This window comes from Colletotrichum costaricense, assembly GCF_030867565.1.
Source record: "Colletotrichum costaricense strain IMI 309622 chromosome Unknown Scaffold_27.1, whole genome shotgun sequence".
Classification (NCBI taxonomy): domain Eukaryota; kingdom Fungi; phylum Ascomycota; class Sordariomycetes; order Glomerellales; family Glomerellaceae; genus Colletotrichum; species Colletotrichum costaricense.
The window spans coordinates 419,812-439,703 of NW_026848256.1; the positions used below are offsets into that span (position 1 = coordinate 419,812).

The 19,892-nt window shown below is 53.3% G+C and overlaps 6 protein-coding genes across 6 annotated transcripts; 1 reads left to right on the top strand and 5 right to left on the bottom strand.

Annotated features, from left to right (window-relative positions):
* Positions 1-1,192: 1,192 nt before the first annotated feature.
* Positions 1,193-3,857, bottom strand: CCOS01_16120 (transporter Avl9; the record flags this gene model as incomplete). Its single annotated transcript, XM_060464257.1, has 4 exons — positions 1,193-2,752; positions 2,804-3,016; positions 3,088-3,514; positions 3,628-3,857. The coding sequence occupies 4 exons, from the start codon at positions 3,855-3,857 to the stop codon at positions 1,193-1,195; spliced, it is 2,430 nt and encodes an 809-aa protein (XP_060305312.1).
* A 3,648-nt stretch (positions 3,858-7,505) lies between these two features.
* On the bottom strand, positions 7,506-8,910 carry CCOS01_16121 (uncharacterized protein; the record flags this gene model as incomplete). The annotated part of the gene is made up of 6 exons (XM_060464258.1): positions 7,506-7,581; positions 7,641-7,903; positions 7,959-8,315; positions 8,374-8,517; positions 8,590-8,719; positions 8,807-8,910. 6 exons carry the CDS (start codon positions 8,908-8,910, stop codon positions 7,506-7,508), a joined length of 1,074 nt encoding a protein of 357 aa, XP_060305313.1.
* A 136-nt stretch (positions 8,911-9,046) lies between these two features.
* Positions 9,047-9,751, bottom strand: CCOS01_16122 (uncharacterized protein; the record flags this gene model as incomplete). The annotated part of the gene is made up of 1 exon (XM_060464259.1): positions 9,047-9,751. A coding segment is annotated over one exon (705 nt), but the record flags the coding sequence as incomplete, so codon positions are not given.
* Positions 9,752-10,168: 417 nt separating this feature from the next.
* On the top strand, positions 10,169-10,378 carry CCOS01_16123 (uncharacterized protein; the record flags this gene model as incomplete). Its single annotated transcript, XM_060464260.1, has 1 exon — positions 10,169-10,378. The coding sequence occupies one exon, from the start codon at positions 10,169-10,171 to the stop codon at positions 10,376-10,378; it is 210 nt and encodes a 69-aa protein (XP_060305315.1).
* Positions 10,379-13,521: 3,143 nt separating this feature from the next.
* CCOS01_16124 (uncharacterized protein) lies at positions 13,522-14,599 on the bottom strand (the record flags this gene model as incomplete). The annotated part of the gene is made up of 4 exons (XM_060464261.1): positions 13,522-13,674; positions 13,724-13,943; positions 14,316-14,402; positions 14,535-14,599. The coding sequence occupies 4 exons, from the start codon at positions 14,597-14,599 to the stop codon at positions 13,522-13,524; spliced, it is 525 nt and encodes a 174-aa protein (XP_060305316.1).
* Positions 14,600-16,260: 1,661 nt separating this feature from the next.
* Positions 16,261-19,450, bottom strand: CCOS01_16125 (glycogen phosphorylase; the record flags this gene model as incomplete). The annotated part of the gene is made up of 6 exons (XM_060464262.1): positions 16,261-16,668; positions 16,726-16,798; positions 16,854-18,283; positions 18,336-18,601; positions 18,663-18,983; positions 19,285-19,450. 6 exons carry the CDS (start codon positions 19,448-19,450, stop codon positions 16,261-16,263), a joined length of 2,664 nt encoding a protein of 887 aa, XP_060305317.1.
* Positions 19,451-19,892: the final 442 nt, after the last annotated feature.

Sequence of the window (19,892 nt, forward strand, 5' to 3'; positions counted from 1 at the left end):
CCGCCACCGCGAGTATATAATCAAGTAAAAGTGACAAAGCAAGGTCTCACACCAGGCGCATGGCATCTGCAGGGACCTTTGTCTTCTCCTAGACAGCAAAGACTGGAGTTGGTTCTCCGTATCAGACCCTGTCTCTATAATCTTCCTAGGTCTTGCGGTGACATCAGTCTTGCCTCTAGTTAATAACTCCACCTCGAGCCAGCAGCCCCTCTACTCAACTTTCAGTGTTCTTTACATATTCCGAGACTAATACCCTTCCGTGTATCAATGGTGTAGAAGGGCTGGAGCATGTAACGACCACCTCGTCTCCTGAACTTCTCATTCTTATTCAACAAGTGCAGGGTGGAACAGCATATAAGCAGGAGACTCGACTGGACGGCAAAGTGCACGTTGGTCGTCTCGCTTCGAGCAGAGGGGGGAAAGCCTCCTCGCAGGCCTGACGTCGGCTTTTATTGATAGAGCTTTCCCCACTCGCCGTTGACCACAGATGAGTCTCCGTCTGTGTGGACGAATTCTCACGACGCTTTTGTAGGTCATCGTTGTCCCGAGCACGAGGCACGAAAGTTTCCCGGACCAAGACTTACATCTCGTTAGTAGACGCCACGAGAGGACAAAGTTTTCCGAGACACTCAGTCTCGTGTATGCCCGAGTCACGAATTGAAACGGAACCCAATCACACATCGTTATGAACCGCATTCTTTCTCATTGACCTCATCCATTCCGATCTGTACCATCCAATCCTCGCCCCCAGCCATCTCCCTCCAACACACGCAAACCGTAGTACATCGGCCGAATCCCCAGTAGCCCCCCCCCCCCCCCTCAAAGTCATCAAAGGCCGTTAAATGAGCTTTCTCAATCTCTTCTGCATGTGAAAAATATATAATGATTAAAGCTACAGGTTTGGTGACAAAACCAAGATAACCAGGTTGACGTTCTTCATGCGCGCGCCAGATTTCCAATCCGACCCTGGCATCGTGACCCCCCCCCCCCCTTCCAACAAATGCTTCGCTATGCTGATACTTCTGTACACACTCTGTACCGTGATGATTCTTTTTTTCCCTGCAGGAATTTGTGTGTTGTGCTGTAGTTGATATTTCTTCACATCCCCATGTCCCATCATTCCCCATTATCATCTCGGTTTGCTGATACCCCTTATGCTTTCATTCTATTTCTTCATAGGTGCGGTTCCTCCTCATGGACGATCATCACCCCAAGCCTTGGCCGCTTCAGCTGCAGCCTCCGCAGCAGCTGCCGTTGCCCTGGATTCCTCCACTTCGTCCTCCTCCTCCTCGTCGCTCTCCTGTTGTTGTGGCTGTTGTGCCTTAGTCGGCAGAGTACTCGCGGCCGCGGCCGGGGTAGAACCTCCCTTTCTTTCCTCCACGTCGGCCTCAGAAACCACTGTCCGAATAGTACTGCTATCCCCGCCGTTCAATTTGCTATCAGCCTCACCAGTCGTCTTGGAAGCTCCTACCGTCGTGGGCGGCACAACTCCATCCTTCGACTCTGGCCTCGCGTGACCCGCCGGCGTCTCCGATTCAATCGACCCCGTTGAGAGAATCGACTCCGTATACGACCCCTGCGTCAGCGGCTGGAAATCGTGCTTTTCGCCATGCGGCCTCTTATCATTGATCTCCGTGCCCGCTGACGAAGTCGACACCCGCGACCCCGAAATCGAAGCAGAGTCCCTGTCACCGCCGTTCCCAGCCTTACTGGCGTCCGTCTTGGACTTGCCCCATCCGCGGCCCCAGCCGTACCCTCCGCTGGTACTCGTAGTCGGCGACGTCACGGTGCTGTTCCCGCTGCCGCTGCCGCTGCCTCCACCCCACCCGGCCTTGCGCTTCTCACCCGCCCATGTGACCCACGAACTCACGTACGAGCTAGCCTTATTGCCAGAATTGCCCGCTGCCTTGGCGGCTGCTGAGTTCTCCGTCGATGCAGCAGAGGCGGCGGGAGCGCCAGCCTTTTCCGCCTCCGCGGCAGCAGCCTCCTGAGCCAGACGTTGCTCCTCGGCCCGTTTCCTCTGCGCCTCGCGGAGCGCTTCCAGATCGGAGTAGAATTTGTTGAACATGTTGGACGCCTTCTCCTTGCCCACGGCAAAGTTGCGTCCAAGAACCTCCTTACCGACGGCGAGACGCTCGTCCAGATGCATGTCCTGGACCTGCTGCGCGATGCGGCGCTGCACGTCATCAATCGTAAGACCGCCGGCGCAAGGGTGCCGCGGCTCGACGACGTCAAAGAGGTGGGAATCCGTGTTGCCGTTCCAGATGCGATGGTTTTCGGTGCGGGACCAATATTCGATGAATTCGTTTCCGTAGTCGAGGGAAGGGTCGCCTTCAATATGCGGGAGGAGCGCCCTCGGGTTATTCGGGTGCGCATGGAGGTGGTTGCGGTATTTCACCGAAGAGACGAGAGATAATATGTACTCTTCAAACTGGAGGCGGATGAACTCCTCGCTGCCCACGTAGCCCATGGTGTTTGGACGCTGGGGGTTGGCTTCGTCCCAGGTGTCATTAACTACTTGGGTAATGTAGTCTATCCAACGGCGGTCTGCGGCTGACAGAGCCAGGGCGTTCTTGAGCGAGGAGGATGTGACATTGACGGTGTGCTCGTCGAGATTGATTAAAATATCGCTATAACGGTCCCTCTGCTGTAAGAGGAGTGAATTCGTGCTGCCCACAATGTATGACTTGGTGCCAAAGTCGGCGAGTATATCAAGTTGCTGTAGAGGGGTGTATGGGCCAAACAGACTACCCTGTTGATGTCGTCAGTGTCAGAACTATTGACATGGCAACAACAAACCTACCTTGCCGAAAATCTGCAGGGGCAAGCCCATGTAAGTGAGTAAAGAGTTGCGATCGCTGGTTCGCAAGCTCGTGGGCCGCGCCAACCTCTTCTCGTAGTTGTTCAGCTCCGGGTCGGCGCAGTCAACGAGATTACGGATAAGTCCGGGTATCAGAGAAATAAGAGAAAACTGCATCATGCATAACCTTTCACATCGTGATCCGAAAAAAAGCATCTATACTCATCGGTCAGCTTCCATCAGCCTACCCTTTTGCAGGTCTACCACTTGATCGGGAGAAAACGCACCTTCGGCTGCAGCAAACAGCATTTGAACAGCATCAGCGTCTGTGACTTGAACTCATGCACCAGCTCACGCAAGCTCATGCCGAGGTACTGGTCGCGGCTCTCCGCCTCCGTCAAGAACCCGCGCTCCTTCTCCTCGGCCAGACTTTCCTGGAAGCGGCGGAGAATCTCCGTGTCGGTGAACTCGCGCTGCGCGAACCAGGCCTGCGTGACGACGCTGAGACGCTCGCGCATCATGCCAAAGTGCTGCGGCGTGTCGGCGATGACGACGACGGCTTTCTGGACCGTCGAGCGCGTGACGTCGGCGGGCCGGTTAAGGAGCTGCGAGGCATCGAGCTGCCGTGTACATGATATGCCGAACAGGGACGTCGCAGGCCCCGTGGCGGTGGCCGGACGGAGGAGCGTAAAGTAGGAGAAATCCTCGCTTGATCTGGTCCGAGTCGTCAGCTTCTGTTCCAGCTTTGAGACGAAGATAGCAGCCGGGGTCCGAGGCAGAGCTCCCAGTCACCATCTGCGTCAGAGTGAACACGGGTCAATACTCACAAGTGCGCACCGTCGCTCAACGCCATGAAGGGCAGCAAGCCCCAGTCATACTCGACTGCTGGATCTGTACCCTCCGCCGCGCCAAACCACATCTCAACTTCGGGTCCGCGGGCATGGTGGAAGTCGACAACCGTGACCAGCGGAATGAAATCTGGCTTAGCCGGCGTTGACGGCACCGTCAAGGGCGTAGCGGCGCCAGACGTCGGCGTCGCAACCTCGGGAGTATCCATGTTTCCCTCCTTTTTATCAGGTCTGCCTCTCTTTCTGGGTGATGCCTCTCACCGACGAGGGGTGGACGAGCGTCGAAACTGGTGTTTGCGTAAGAAACCAGGTGTGGGCTACTTCAGAAACCCGCCCAATTCCTTTTCCTTCGCGAATCCCTCAATCTGTGTTTGTAATTCGACTTCTTTGGCGCAATCAGGCCACTCCTACGACATTGCCATGTATTTCCTCAGTTCCTGATCTTGATTCTTTCTTGTCCTTCGCTTGTCCTCCTCGCGTTCGTCGCACGTTTCGTCCGACGTTTGCTTGCGTGAGTCAATCCTTTTCAGGGTACCGATTGCCGCTTCGCTGGCAAAGCCTCGCGATGGGAGGAGGTCTTTTTTTTCGTCGTCGGGATTCCCGGGGCGGGCGCGCGAAGTTCGTCTTTGTGGTAAACTACCTAGGTCGACCCCCAGAAAAGTCGAGGAGGGGTTGCGGGTTCTGTTCTGACGTAGTATCGAGATTTCCCCGTCCACTCAAAGGGGAGCTAGTGTGAGACAAGCTGCCGGGAGAGTTGATCTGCACAAGTCTCCAAGAGAGCAATTGGCGGGCTTCGGTTATCGTCTTCTATACGAAGAATTGGTCGTCAAGAGAAGTGTGACACACACTCTCTCTCTGGGCCGTAGAATTATGTAGGGAAAGACAGGGCGTCCGCTTTGTATACGGCCTGGTCTTCGTCCCTCCTCGAAAATCGACCGGCAAGCTACCTGCCGGCGTCGCCAAGCAGAACTCGCAGAAAGCGGTGACAGGTTCGTCCCTCTCGAAAGAAGCGCGGTCGCGGGTGCGCGAATGGGGGCGTACGTGAGACTATGAGCTGGGAAAATCGAGTTGCTCCGCTGTGCAGTTTGCCTCGGTGATTCGACCGCCGCCTCGTACTTGCACTGGCGAATTAGGGTCCTAGGAAGGGGACGTTTGGTAGCAGCCGTAAGAACGTAGCGGTCGGTGGAGAAGGCCTTGCTAACACGAAGTGTCGAATGGCAGTAATAGCACAGAAAGGGACAATTCGCCGCCTCCTTGCTTGGGGTGAGGAAAGCTGAAGGCTAAGGAAGACGTGAGTGGCAGACCGACGAGCGGAGGAGGGTAAAAGTTAAGGAAGATGGAAACCCGAGAGCTGAGGGGATAGAGAGACTCGAATGGCTCGCCCACCACACACAGCACGGTTGTTCGCGGTGTGGGTTCGCGGTAGGCTTTGTATTGGACCGGAGGCGGGCAACGGTTCAAAATGAGACTGGGTTCGGGAGAGTGGGCATTGTGGATGAGTTGTTGGAATTAGTGCTAATGCACTACGGCAAAAAGTATAGTAAAATACTTTATTATTACTTCCAGTCCAGTCTTTCCACTCTCATTGTAATTTCCTTGCCGTCCTGGCCCTCGATTCTCATTTGCTCATCTGGCTTCTCTGATTTTATTTTCTGCTCGCGTTTTATGAGAACGCTCTTATGCGGACACGGGACCCCTTAAAATAGAGCCAAGTGTGTACCAGAGGTCCAGACAAGTCAATTGTCGGGGATGGGTTGCAATTAAAAACGAACGACTCGTCCCACATTGAAAGAAAGCACGACAGGTTCAGGGGTTGGAGGTTCCAGCGATGTTCGAGAACAATGGGGGGGAGGAGGGGAAAAGAAAAATAGCCAGAACACGGGCTCAAGGGGAAAAAAGGCGACTACGGTAACCCCGCGTGGCCCCGGTTCGAGAAATGCCACTCCAAGTGTGCGTAGCAAGATACGTTACTCTTTTGGAAATGCACGCTGTCACGCACACGCAGATATATGTACTCAGCATCGTGACAAGTATATACTGATTGAAACTTGATTGCCATCTTGAATCGTTCTTTGACATTCTGCTACAGCCACAAAGTCTGGCTGGGAAACTCACAAGTCTTAGCATCGCGGAGACATCCAACACCCCTCGCTCTGAGTGGATATCATCGTCAGCTCCTTGCTTGTCACAACAGATAAACCACGACGACAACATCAAACTGTTTCTCACCAAGAACAAAGTAGCCAAGCAGACAGTGTAGACACTCGTTATCTACCAGACTTTCCACATCCATCTCAAAACCTCCCGCATCCCCTAACCAGCCTAGCGCCAAGCGCCGGACATCGAAGTCTGTGGTCCGGTCGTGTGGTCCACCACAGACACGTCAACCATGCACCGAAGGGAAAAAGCACCGACCACGTCTCCATGGCACGTCCCATCAATCAATCGATCACGATTTCACGACTCGCAACTTTGCTTCTTTCCGCTACTTCGGTTTCCGTGCTACCCCTTCTCAAGACGACCTCACTTTGAACTGTGTGTGTGGTGTACCGGTATTACCTCAACTCTTCGACCACGACAGATAAACGGTGAGAGAAAGGTGGTGTGAACAACGTGCCAAAGAAGCCAAACTTTGAGCCTGCAAATCCATAAACCTTTTTTTGCCCCAGCAACATCGCAAAAGCCACCCATAAGGCGTAGGTACTCAACTGAAAACAACCCGGAGTCAACTCCTAGTCTCCTACCGATGAACCCTCCCAGTACATGACTGACTACCTCGGCGAAAGCGACCAAAAAGTCGGAGAGGCAAAAACACCACGTCAACCCTTCCCTCCCTTACCGGAAACCCCAAACCTCATCTCACCTTAACCTCAAGCACCGCCAGCGTGTCCTGCATTGCATAAGATGGGATTTCTCCTCCTCCTCCTCTCTCCTGTCAAATCACCATCCCCCATCACCTTCTCACCGCGCGGAGTGTGCCGCCCGCCCGCCCCTTGAATCTCACCTTAGGTGTCACTCACCTATTTCTCCTTCTGACTATCATGAAATGATTTTCCTTGCAGTCAACGTAAATGTCACAGTGAAACTTATCTAGATAGAGTTCCGCTCCGTATGACCATCCTAACTGCAACGAATTGTGGCAAAATGGCAGCCACACTCTCGTATCATGTGGCTGAGGCCACACAGTAAGCCACACAGTGAGCCACACGTCCCGTGGCAGTGGTCTGTACGTACCTAGTACTCAACCACACCTCAAGCCACAATCATCTCCGAGTAGGTACCCTCTTGGGATCATCATTCGTTTGGGTCGCTTTGGTTGTCGTTAGGTAGAGGTAGATCACAAGCCTTGGCTATCCCTGAAGGATTTCTTTTTTTTTTTCTTTCTTTTCGTTCTCTTCAGTTGCGATCTGCCAAGTCATTTTCTGCTATCACGCCCGAATTCATCCATACCTCCAATTTGCAAAGGGCATCCCATATTCAAGTATCCCGGAGAGCCGCCGTCATCCTGGTTGGTAAAGCAAGTCCTCGTAATCGGGGCCTCGAAGCCCATTGTCAGCTTGTCGCTATGCCCTATGCCGCGGACTTTATTCTAACAGAACCTGGAGATCCAGGAAAAGGAAACATTTGTTGGAACAAGATGATGAAAAAGAGAAAAACACCTCCAAGATGCATGCCATTCCTTTATATCGCGTATACTGTTGGCCCTTTGCATTGTCAACGTTACAATAACCGATCCCCTCTTCCGAACACCATGATTGCGTGCGAATGTACTGGAAACACGTGCCGTTCTGGTTTTGCGTGGTATCATAGCCCCCCCTTCTCCTATTTATCCTCGCTCCGCCCCTGAACTCCCTCATCTATTGTGCGTTAAACTGCTCCTCCATCTGTTGCGCAGACGCATCCACGTTGTGGTAGTCGAGTATCTCGGAGTACCTGCAAAGAGTACTTCGTTAGCAAGTCCTTCATGAAAACTTTAAATGATAGTGGCTTACATCATGATCTTCCACGTGTCTACGGGCAAATCAGCATCGTTGAAACTCCAGTCGAACTTCTCCTCGGCGACGGGCTCGTCAGAGGGGTCGTGATAGGGAGCAAGGTAGTCGTGCGAGAGCGCCTCAGTCGCCGTTATCCGCTTCTTGGGATCAAAGACCAGCATTCTCTCCAAGAGGTCAATGGCGGAGGGGTCGGCGTTCTTGAACTTGTTCTTCAAGGGTTGCCTTTCGCGCTTGGGCAGGGACTTGACGAATCGGAGGGTCTAGGTCCGTGTCAGTAGGCAAACTAATCATCGCTTCGGCTCTGCATCAACTCACGTTTTCACTGGCAATGCCGTTGATGACATCGTCGGGAGGAGTACCGAGAAGCTCGGTGATAATGGAGAACTGGTTGACGTGGTCCTTGCCGGGGAACAGAGGCTTGCCCTCCAACATCTCGGCGAAAATGCATCCCGCACTCCAGATGTCGACCTCAACGTCGTACTTTTGCCATGTGAGCATGATCTCGGGAGCGCGGTAATATCTCGTCGAGACGTAACCAGTCATCTGGGGGTCCTGAATGCGGGCGAGACCGAAGTCGCAAATCTTCAAGTCGCAGTTCTCGTTGACGAGAATGTTGCTGGGCTTCAAATCACGGTGGACTACACCAGCAGAGTGGACGTATTTCAGGCCGCGCTGTAAACCATGTCAATTCAGGTGTCGGAGAGGATTCCGGTGAGGGGGCGGGGCTTACCATGATCTGGTAAAGGAAATACTGAATGAACTGCTTTTCGAGAGGTCTGGAGGTGAGCAGTCTGTGCAAGTCGGTGCCGAGAAGCTCTGTGACGAAGTAGATGTCCTCAAGAGGGGAAATGAAGATATCACTGAGAGAGATGACCTAGGTGGATATCAGCGCACGTCGACTAGACTGATTATGAAGAGAGGCAGTCAAAGGCGGGACCAAACGTACGTTCTCATGTCTCAAGTGCTTGAGCAGCTTCAGCTCACGGTATGTTCGCTTGGCGAGAACGGGAGTGCTGAAGGGCTTCATAATCTTCTTGACGGCAACATTCTGGTTGGTAAGTTGGTCACGGGCGGAGCTGCGAGCGAAGAAGACGTGTCAGCCAGCACGGATAGATGGTCGCAACGAGCGCTCGTTGCGATGGATGGTATTTTCTCAGACTAACCAAACGAGACCGAAGGCTCCCATACCAACGGGTTGCAAGTCCGAGTACCTCGAGGTGATCTCAAAGGTAGTACCGAAAATTTGTGCTCTAACGAATTCGGCCATTTTCGTGTGATGGTCGATCTACCTGATCGAAGAGGATTGAATTTTCGGATTGAGCGGCTGGAGGGGGGAGGAAGAGAGAGAGAGGGAGACCGATCGAGGGGAAGGATGGAAATTGGTCGTCGTACGGCGGGGAGGATTAAAGAATGATGAGGGGTGGCGGAGTAAAAAGACGACAGCCGGGAGATCGACGGGTCAAGTTATGCTTCTGCTGACGGTTCTGCTGTGATGAGCGAGAGACAGGCTCGATGATCAGCTCGAATTTGAACGAGGTGAGGGAATTCGAAGAAGAGGTTTTGCGGTATGTGAGGTGTGCGATGGGTAGCTTTCCGTCTGGTCTGGCGCGTGTATGGAAAGGCAACAAGAGAGCGGGAGTCGGCTGGATTTGAAAGAGATGCAGCGACGGCGGGGGAGCGAGCTCAAGGATTTGTTGCGCGCTGGAGGGGTGGCTGTTCGGCGGGGCGGTCCTGGTCTTAGGCCTGGTTCTGGGACGTGGATTCTTGGGCTGGGAAGAGAAGGTCGCTCGCTGGCTGGTCGTAGACGGTGGACGGTGGACTGTGGCCGTATGGGACGTGGGACGTGGGACGTGGGACGGTGGGCGTGGGATGTGTGGGCGTGAGGGCGTGGGAGTTGCAAAAAGGGCAGCGGGGTAGGTGGAAGCGTGGGCAGCGAGTGAGCGCACGTCTCTTTCTCCGTTTTGTCCTCCGCTGTCGTTGGGGGTACTTCGTACGTATGGCTGGACTGCCTTCAGGTACCTGCTGCTTCTGCGTCTCCTTCTCCTTTTGCTTCTGCCTTTGGGCCTTTTCTGGGATACTTTACGTGGTATGGGATCCGGAGCAACCTGAACAATGTGGCAACAGCATTAGCGAGACTTCTTTTCTTGCAGGGAAGCAAGCAGTACGCAGCACAGAGTACTGTAAATGGTAGCGAATGCAGCTAGGGGGGGACAGCAATAGCGGGACAAGAATCTGGTTTTTCTCCCCATCCTCCATGTTCTGTTCCTCCTCCTTCGTCATTCGCCGTTTTTGCCTATGCGTATTCCGTTTTTTGCCCTTCCGGTGCTGTCGATTTTGGGTGCAAAGGGCGTCCAATTCCATAATTCACCATGCCGTAGACGGCGCAGGCGGTAGCATTGTAGTACAAGAACGTGGGAACTTTCGGTGCAAGGGGGAAGTATGATGACGAGGAGCAGTAGGGGATATTCAAAATATTCCCCGGGCAATGACATGCAGGCTATTGAGAGGCTTGCTCACTTACAGAGATGAAGATCTCGGCGATGCTCTTATTCTATCTTTTGCAGTATTTCCCTCTTCTTTTTGTCTATCCAAAGCGGTTCGCTTTCTCTCTCTTTTTTTATTTTTATTTTTCTCTGAGTCTCTTCGGGATCAAGTCCGGGCGCGAAAGCTCAAACCGAATGGTGGCCGCGTTGATGGGCGCACGAGTGGCGGGCGCACGTGGGGAATGCAGGTAGCAAATCCGCACAAGTGTCGATCAGGTCGTCGTTCTCGTCTCTCGTTCGCTGCTACGGTGAAGCTGAGGATGCCGCTGGAGGGTGGATGCACAACAACACCTGTCGATAGATGGAGGCAAGGACGCGTATGAGACTTTCGGGGAGTGGCTCTCCTTAAGAAACCTTTGGACGTGAATGTGAGCTTTGGGGGTAAGAGACAGATATATACTCAGAATCGATTCGGGCGAGAAATGCGAGGAAGGGAAGAGTCCAGCAATACACAAGAGCAATACTTGAAGGGGGAAAGTACTTTTCAATACTTCCTACAAGGCGCGACTGAGTGAGTGGGAGAGGATAGCTACCTGGCGTAGGAAAGACATAGGGGAGAGGGGTGTGCACAATTCGGCCAGAAGACGGAGAGACAATGGCTGGCTCTGGAAGTAACATTGAACCCAGCGTCAAAGACGGATGAGCTTGCACGGTAAGCGTCGGAGTGAAGACAAGACAGGGATGTCTGTACCTTGCTCTACCCCCGGCGCTATTTTCCTGTCCAATGACATATCAAGGCAGGCGGGTTACGGATGAATGTTACTGGCGGGAAGGGGTGTTTCTCTGTTGAACCGAGAACTTGCAGGCGTTAACGGTGCCTTCCATGTACAAGACGGGCACAGTGGATGGGAAGGCCCGGGCAAGGTCAGGTAATAAGCAGGCTACATAAGTATGTGTACAGACTACAGAAGGTCTAACTGGACAGAAGGACAGGTTAGATGGGGACGGCAACTATGCCAGGTACTAAGGTAAGGTACTGAAATATGCACAATTACCAGACTAACCAATAAGTCACAGGTGACCAAGTAAAAAGGAGTTGACCAAGACTGAGATGAGACGACGGCAACGGCGACAACAACCACGGAGAGGAGCATAATGTCCGGGATGACTCGTGAGTTCATACACCAGAAGCAGAGAGACTTGCTTTCCGATTCGATCTTGTAGGTTCGAGGAGAAACAAGTCAAGATGAGGCTGAACTTATGACTGTGTGATGTTGCGTATGTTGTCTCTTACCGCGAGCCTCGGTCTTTGTGGATTGCTGTTTTGGGAGCGGCTGGTAATAACATGAGACGACGGGAGTATTGCTGCGAGATATCTGAAAAATGACCGAGAGACAACCAGAGGTTGACCTGTCACAAAAGGAGCTTCATGGAATGGCCTGAGCATCAGCGGCACCGCCAATTTCACTTTCAGCTCACCACGGGCCGAGCTTGGGAATCCCTCCTTCCATAGTACCGTGCCGTGGAGAACAAGATCTTGTTCAACGCGCAACTCAGACAAGATGGACAGGAGAAGACGTTTCTACGTAGCTCCGTTTTTTGATAATGATGAATTTAGACAAGGCACCGCTCCAGCCGGTCGCAGGTCACATAACTTCTCAATCCCAAGACCGGACGGCATGGTCTGGCTTGTTTTATCCTAGCGGCAGGGCAGTTGCGAGACAGCAAATCAAAACGTTCGTTGGACAACTGGTCGGTGAACCCGCGGCAGGGAAGGCAACGGTGAAGTATCAGCATGAAGTTCTAGTGTACCTTACCACCTTGAGGTACGGATGCGCAATCGTGGAATATCTGGGAACGTCCAGCAATAACAGATCGACGATGATGGTCTTGGCCTGCCCGCCGTGCCTACCTTGAAGTTGCCACTGCGACTGCGATAACACAACTGGCAGCTACTAGTTCGTGGTTCCTTCCCTGACGGTCCAATCTTCACCCTCACCTTCCCGCGCCCCTTGCGGGAGCATAGGACACCCATGAGCAGTCAGAAGGCACGCCAACGGGAGATTGCCCACCTGTCTTGCCAAAATGCCATGTTTTTCTCAAAGGCACTTCTGCCGTTTCCCGTCCAAATCGCTCAATTGCCGTTTTGCTCCTCCCTTCATCCAAACACCACGGGGAATTTTACCATCGAACATCGAGAAACCCCAGCCTCAAGTTACGGTGAACCTCAAACGGTTCCAATTAGGGTAGCCCCCAACTTCTCTTCCATTTTTCTACTGGCACCCCTACCTCAGTTACAGTATTCTCCTCCCCCGTTCCCCATCAATCATGCCCTTGCACCAAGCACGACCAAGCACCTTGCACCACCGGTCGATGCAACTGTTGAATTACCAGCATCATGGATTCAAGACACCATACCTCCTTCTCACGGAGGCTCGAACTCTGTCGCAGGAGCATAATCCTCAAGTGCGCATCCAATTCCCATGCCAGATCAGATTTGCCATCCGCAACGCGATACTTCCGCCGCTTGTGCATGCGCGCACATGTGCAATCTGGTATAATCATTCATCCCGCATACTTCTAGCATCATCCTCCCTTGACCAACCTCGACAGTGGATTCCTTAGCGGCCTGTTCCGATAAGCTATGTATTCGTATCTGATATCGAGGTGCATATAGAGAAGCCCAGGCTACATCGCGGCGAACGCATCCATCCGAAAGCTCTTCCTTCCACTGCACTACTCCGTACGGCACCCAGGTGCCAGGCGCATCAGAGGGGCTAGGTGTGAAAACCACCACAAAAAGCACCCCCAACCTCTGACGTCATTTTGAGATCGCATCGAGATGGTGCTGGGGCATGGAAACCTTCCTGTGTCGTGTCGCGTTGGCGGGCTGGGGAGGGGTGTGTCTGTGATCCGTCCCGCTAATCCAAACTCCAGAGACCACAAGTACAGCCGCCCCTGCTCTCCCCATCGAGTCCATCCTGTCAGCTTAGCGTGCAATGGAATACTAGCCGCTCACTGTCCGAGTTTCTAGCGCCCCGAAACGTCGACGACTTCCCTAAGCACTAACACGTTTGCCGTACCTTTCGCACCGTCTTGCAGGGAGCAGGAGACTACCCCGGCAATAACGCTATTCGATCCATGGTCCCAGTCCCTCCCAGTCTCCTCCCTCACCCAACATCGACTTCGCAGGCGAAGATCGAGAATCGAGAAAACGGTCCGTCACACAGCTCACCCAGCGCACATAACACGCCCCTCCTTATCCTCCCCAGCGGTATAGAATCCGTGTGACCGCCGCAAAGCAACTGCGGTAGCCCAAAATTCCCGTCACGGGGCTTCCCCGACTACAGTAGCCGCATGTTCTAGACTGGCCTGAACATGCCCAATTCAGCGCATTACCTGCTGTAGCTGGACAAACGTCCGGCCGCATTGATTGGGCTCCGAGGGAGAGAATACGGTATGGATCCCATCAAGCCCTTTTGCGGCACGGGAACGGGTAACACCTTTCTGCATAACTTTTCCTCTCTATATTCTCGATACAAACGACGCTGAAAAACAATGAATGAGTCTAAGCCCTTTTCGAGATGATTGTGGTACCAGATCTCGATTCACCACCATTGGGATGGAATTGTCAATGACAATCTGGGATGCTCGACAAGAACCGGTTTTGACATGCTTGTACCAAGTCATGCGCTCGATCTCCAGACTGTCCTGGCGATTGAGATAACGGAACCACATTCGCAATTCATCGCCCACAGCGTGCACCCACCAGACGCGACACGTGGATTTACAATATTCGGCTACCATTCTCGGCCAGCTCAGGTACAACGATGCATAGCGGCGACATTGGTTTGCTTGTGTGGTTGCAGAGTGGACACCTTCGAGTCAACAATTACCTTTCGGATCCGTCATGATGGAGTAAGATCATGACAAGCAGCACCATCCCACCCGGGACTCAGAAGCTTCCCAGGAACTCTGAGGGTGACATGCGTACAACTTTTGGCATATTGTGCCCTGGCTTCGCTGTGATGGATCTCGAATTGGACCCATCCTGCCGGGAACCTCCAGGGGTCAACCTGTGTGTAATCCGTTTGGTGATGCTAATCCGAGCCGCAGAGAAGAAGAAAACGGCGCGGTGCAGCGCGAGGCGGGAGAATGTACGAAAAGGACCCTCCAACTCTGTCCCTACCTCATGCAGCCAGCAGGTGTACCAGAAAAGGATGAAATGGTGGGAACACGAGCACACACGGTCCAAGGACCCTTCATCCTCTGGACCCTGAACTCGTTCATGTGTATCGAAGATCATCCCGTTCATTTGGACTTGTCAACACGCTGATTCGTCAAACTATTCCAAACGACGCTTCTGTTCCGTGATCTAGAGAAGCATTCACCACCAGGGCAAGCTCACGAGCCGGCGTTGCGGCCGATGTTGTCTAAGCTCCCGGCCGGTGCGAAACTAGCGCTAAAGGCCATGAGGTTCCTCCATTAACCACATACTCAAGGTGGCCGTCTGACGATTCTCTTCCGAGACCAGAATCAGTGCATACCAACAACATGACCCCTTTGCACGAATCGTTTCCTCAACATGAGAATGCGGCCCTGAAGCCAAAATCACATTCCGCACGCGTATTACTCTGCCGAAGGCCGTGGCTCTGCTCTCGGCGTACCATGGTTTAGCCGCCAGCGTATTCCTTTACTCGGCGAGATGAACAGTCTCTTCGATGCCGGCCGGTTCATACCGTTTTGACAGATGGATAGAGGGGGGAATGCCGGAATCAGGGACCTAACAAGGGCCAGCATTCATACCTCTCGTTCCTCTGATGTCATTAGGCACCTCTCCTCCAGTCTTTGCTCTCCCAGGCTCCAGCAGGGCTGGCTTTGAGTTGGTCCCTTGGTACACCACCAAAAAAAAAAAAAAAAATAAGTAGCAGGAAAGGAAAAGCAGGGTCTCGACTTTTCCCACATTCGCAAAGATGACGACAGCATTCAACCCAATATAAACCTGACCTTCTTCCCCGGAGGTTGTCCCCCGGACCAATCTCACTCGCTGCCGACATGCCGTAACGGATCGGTGTTGTCTTACGCCCCATACGGAGACGTACACCGGCAGGCGGTCGGCCAACCCAAATGCACACACCTTTTTTTTTTTTTTTTTTTTTTCGTTTTCGAATACACGCACATACAGCACGCAGCCAAACTGTCTTCTTTAAACTTGTTTCCATTGTTTCGCAAAGGGCATGTCAAGCACGCAAGGAAACTTGTACGCACACTGCTTACTCGCCGCCTGCTGATCAGCCCGCGCGGGGTGCCGAACCAAGCAAAGTCTGGAAGACTCTGCACAAGTGCTTCGGGTTCGGATTGGCACAATTGGGGACACAGAAAGCCCCTTCCAAAGTTTCGGAACACTTTTTTTTTGCTGATCAGCGATGAGTGTCCGGGAAGGAAGAAAAGTTGACTCTAGATCCCTCTCCCCCTCCCTCCCTCTAGGTATGATCCTTGACCGCCATTTTCTCGCGGACGCGGAGTCGCGTCCTTTTTTGCCGGAAGCTTGGAAGTGGTACCCGGAATCGATCCGTCCCAGAGAAAGGTACCCCTTGGAGCAATGGACAGAGCGAGGGGTCCTGGCCTGTCGTCCTTTTCCTCTTTCCCCTTGGTCACTGTGGACGACGTCCACATTGCCGCATAGTGACGTCAGTGAAGCAAAACAGGCGCCCCATTGTTTCCACTTCCCTTGTCGAAACGTTCACGTTGCAATTGCCCTTGTCACCCTGCTCCGTTTCCAACAATGGTCGCCGTTCGAGGCCGTTCCAAAAAACAATAACCATTTGCTACCTTGAATGCTGAGTCATCTGGGAAAATTAAGACAACACGCATGCTCACTTCACACCCAGTCCACACATTACTGAGCATGGTTTCAATCGTTGCGGACACAAGTCTTGGGGCATTCTCATAAAAACTATACAAAAGAAAGATATTATCTAGCACTGTTCCTTATAAGCCCCGCCTTCTGCAAGAGTCTCGTATGCAATAGTGCCATAGGTACTCGGTTCCGTACACGCCTGACCAGCCATCCCCCCTCTAGGTCACTTCACGCCGTCTGGGTCTTGTCTTTGTAGCGCTTTAGTCTAGTCTACCTAGTCCTCGACCTTAAGAGGCTCGACATTCCAGATCTCCTCGGCATACTCGTTGATGCAGCGATCACTGCTGAAGAAGCCCATACGAGCTACACTGGTAATGGACTTTGTGATCCACTCTTCTTGGTTCTTGTACGCCTCATCGACAAGGTGGTGCGTCTCAATGTAGCTGTTGAAGTCGTCTGATACCAAGTAGTAGTCTCCGTGGTCACGGACGGCCGAGACTAGTGCGTGGAAATCAGACACGGAGCCGAATCTGCCACTGTCAATGGCAGAGAAGACCTTTGCAAGGTTCTCATCAATCGAGTGGGTTCCGTAGTTGTGCGCGTGGCGGAGATCTTCCACATCCTCGGCAAGGTTGCCAAAGAGGAAAATGTTGTTCTCGCCAATCTCACGGGTGATCTCAATCTAAGCTAGTGTTAGAAACGATCGTCCAGCCAGTTCCATCCCCTCGGGTTCACTTACGTTGGCGCCGTCGCACGTGCCGATAATCAAGCCGCCATTGAGAACAAACTTCATGTTACTCGTACCAGATGCCCTGCATAACACGTTAGCCAGGACGCCGTGGGCGTTGATGACAGTGGTTCACTTACTCAGTACCGGCAGTGGAGATGTGCTCGCTCAGGTCAGACGCGGGAATGATCATCTCTGCCTTGCTGACATTGTAGTCCTCCAGGTAGATGACCTTGAGCAGGTCGCCGATTTCCTCGTCATTGTTGACTACTGAACCAACACTGTTCACCAAGTGAATGATTTGCTTGGCCATCCAGTAGCCAGGTGCCGCCTTTCCTCCAAAGATGGAAACACGGGGAGCAACCTTCTTCCGGTCCTCCGGCGACATGGCCTTGAGGGTGAGGTAGCGGTGGATGACACCAAAGATGTTGAGCTGCTGACGCTTGTACTCATGGATACGCTTGACTTGTACGTCAAAAAGCGCCGCAGGGTTGACGCTGACGCCTGTTGTGGTCTTGATGTACTTAGCGAGGCGGACCTTGTTGGCGTACTTGATCTCGGCCCATTCCTTGCGGAACTCCTTGTCGTTGACGCTGAGCTCAAGCTGGTTCAACTTTGTCAGGTCCTTTAGGAAGTCGTAGTTGCCACCAGTCTTGAACGCAATGAGGTCAGACAGGCGAGGGTTGGCCTGGTGCAACCAACGTCTCGGGGTAATGCCGTTGGTGACGTTGGTGAACTTGTCAGGGCCGTAGATGTTGACAAAGTCCTTGAAAATTGTTGTTTTGATGAGATCAGAGTGCAGCTCAGCTACACCATTGACCTTGTGGGAACCGACAATTGCCAGGTACGCCATGCGCACCATCTTGGGCTGCGACTCTTCTATGATCGAGACTCTGCTGAGGATTTCGCGGTCGTTGGGGAACATCTTCTCGACGCTCTGAAGGAAGAAGAGGTTGATGTCGTAGATAATTTGCAAGTGTCTAGGGAGCAAGTGCTGGACCAAACCGACGGGCCACTTCTCCAGAGCCTCGGGCAAGACTGTGTGGTTGGTGTAGCCAAAGGTGGCAGTGACAATGTTCCATGCCTCATCCCACTCAAGCTTCTCCAGATCAATCAGGATGCGCTGAAGCTCAACAATCGCCAAAGTAGGGTGAGTGTCGTTCAGCTGGATGGCGACCTGATCGGGGAACTCTCTCCAGGGGCGCTTGGACTTCTTGAAGCGACGAACGATGTCGTAAAGAGAGGCAGCACACCAGAAGTACTGCTGCTTCAGGCGAAGCTCCTTTCCACGTTCAAGATTGTCGTTGGGGTACAGAACCGCGCTGATCGTCTCGGCGCGCTGCTGGTCGGCAACTGAGCTCTCGTACTCACCATTGTTGAACTTTTGGAAATCGAACTCTCCGCTAGCAGCCTTACTGGACCACAAACGCAGGTTGTTGGTCGAAGGGGTAGCGTATCCCGGGATGGGGACGTCGTATGCCACGGCGGTGACCGTCTCACCACCCTCCCAGCTGGCGATGGTCTTGCCGTTTGAGTCTGTCGACTTTGTGACGTGGCCGAAGAATTGGATCTTGAGGATTGTCAGTAGTCGTTCGAAACCGATTTCACTCTGCATTACTCACATCGACAGTAACATCGTGACGGGGGAACTCCCAGGGGTTGAAGTCAAGCCAGTAGTCGGGCACCTCAACTTGGTAACCATCGATAATCTCCTGCTTGAAGATACCGTATCTGTATCTCAAGCCATAGCCCCAGGCGGGGAAGTTGAGAGACGCAAGACTGTCGAGGAAGCAAGCAGCCAAACGACCCAGGCCACCGTTTCCAAGAGCAGCGTCATGCTCCTGCTCGATCACGTCCTCGATGCGGAAACCAAGGTCATCAAGACCAGCTGTGCCACAACATTAGCATAACAAAATCCAAACATGACTCGGTGCTTCCTTGTAACTCACCCTTGGCAATGTCCTTCAAGCCAACGTTCAACATGGCATTGTCGAGGGCACGGCCCATAAGAAACTCGAGAGAGAAGTAGTAGACACGCTTTCCGTCCACAGTAGTCTGGCGCTGCTGAGTCTTGTTCCACTGCTTGACCAGACGGTCACGGAAGGCCAAACTGGCGGCGGAGTAGGCCGCCGTCTCGTCGCAGTTGAACATGCTGCGAGCCAAAGTGGTCTCGACGTGGCGAACGACCTCCTTTTCGAACTCATCCTTTGTCTTGAAAGGGCCGCCTTGGGCTTTGGACCAAGCCTCACGCTGAGGCTCGGGGATGGAAGCTGTTCAGAGGCCATTAGCTTGTGATCCGATGTTGGCATTGCATTTGGTTGTAACATTGGTGCAAGTGAGGATGCGTAGCAGGGGAAAACGAAGCTACTGGACCCTAGTGTGGCGTGATGGAGCTCGCGACGATCAGTGCGGGGTACTTGGGCCCGGGCTGAGTAGCTGCCCCTCCAAGCTCCACGAGAGCTGCGCGAGAGCTCGCTCGCCCACATCTTTCGGAAGCTGGCAAGCACATGGCGTCTGCCCCCCCTCCCCCGGGAGTCATGCAATTGAATGGAGAAAAGAGAAGAAACTCACCCTCAACGCTCTTGATCTCTCCAGCACCGAAACCGGTGAAAGTTCTCTTGTGCTTGGGGCGCGAAATGCCGGCCGGGCCGACAGAGCCCTGGATATCAACAATGGGGGCGCTCGTCGAGGGGCGACGCTCCCGCACAGGGAGGCGCTCTTCCGTAGCTGCCGACATTTTGAGTAGCTGTCGTACGATGGAATAAAGTGGTGGTGAACTGGGGAGTCAATTGGCTCGATCAAGTCCTCGAACTGGCCTAGGGAACTGTCAAAACACGTTCAGTTAGCTATGCTAGAGAACCCCTCCCTCGGAGAATACGAGGAACAAGAATGCGGAAATCGAAACACCACTCGGTCGTACGTGACGGGCGAGAAACAAGGGGGAGGCGACGGAGGATCAGGAGGAGGTCCAAACTGTTTTGACGGGCGGAGCGAACGGAACGTACAGGACAGGCCCAGGATGTTAGTGGGGAGAAGAGCGGGGTGTTTGGCGGTGCCTGAAGCTCAGTCCACACCACTCGCGGCCGGGATTCGTACTCAGCTCAACGCGAACGAAGCCTCTCAGCTGAAAGGTTGGCAAAGCTGGCGGACGAGCTTTGCTGGAGGACCGAAGTTTCAAT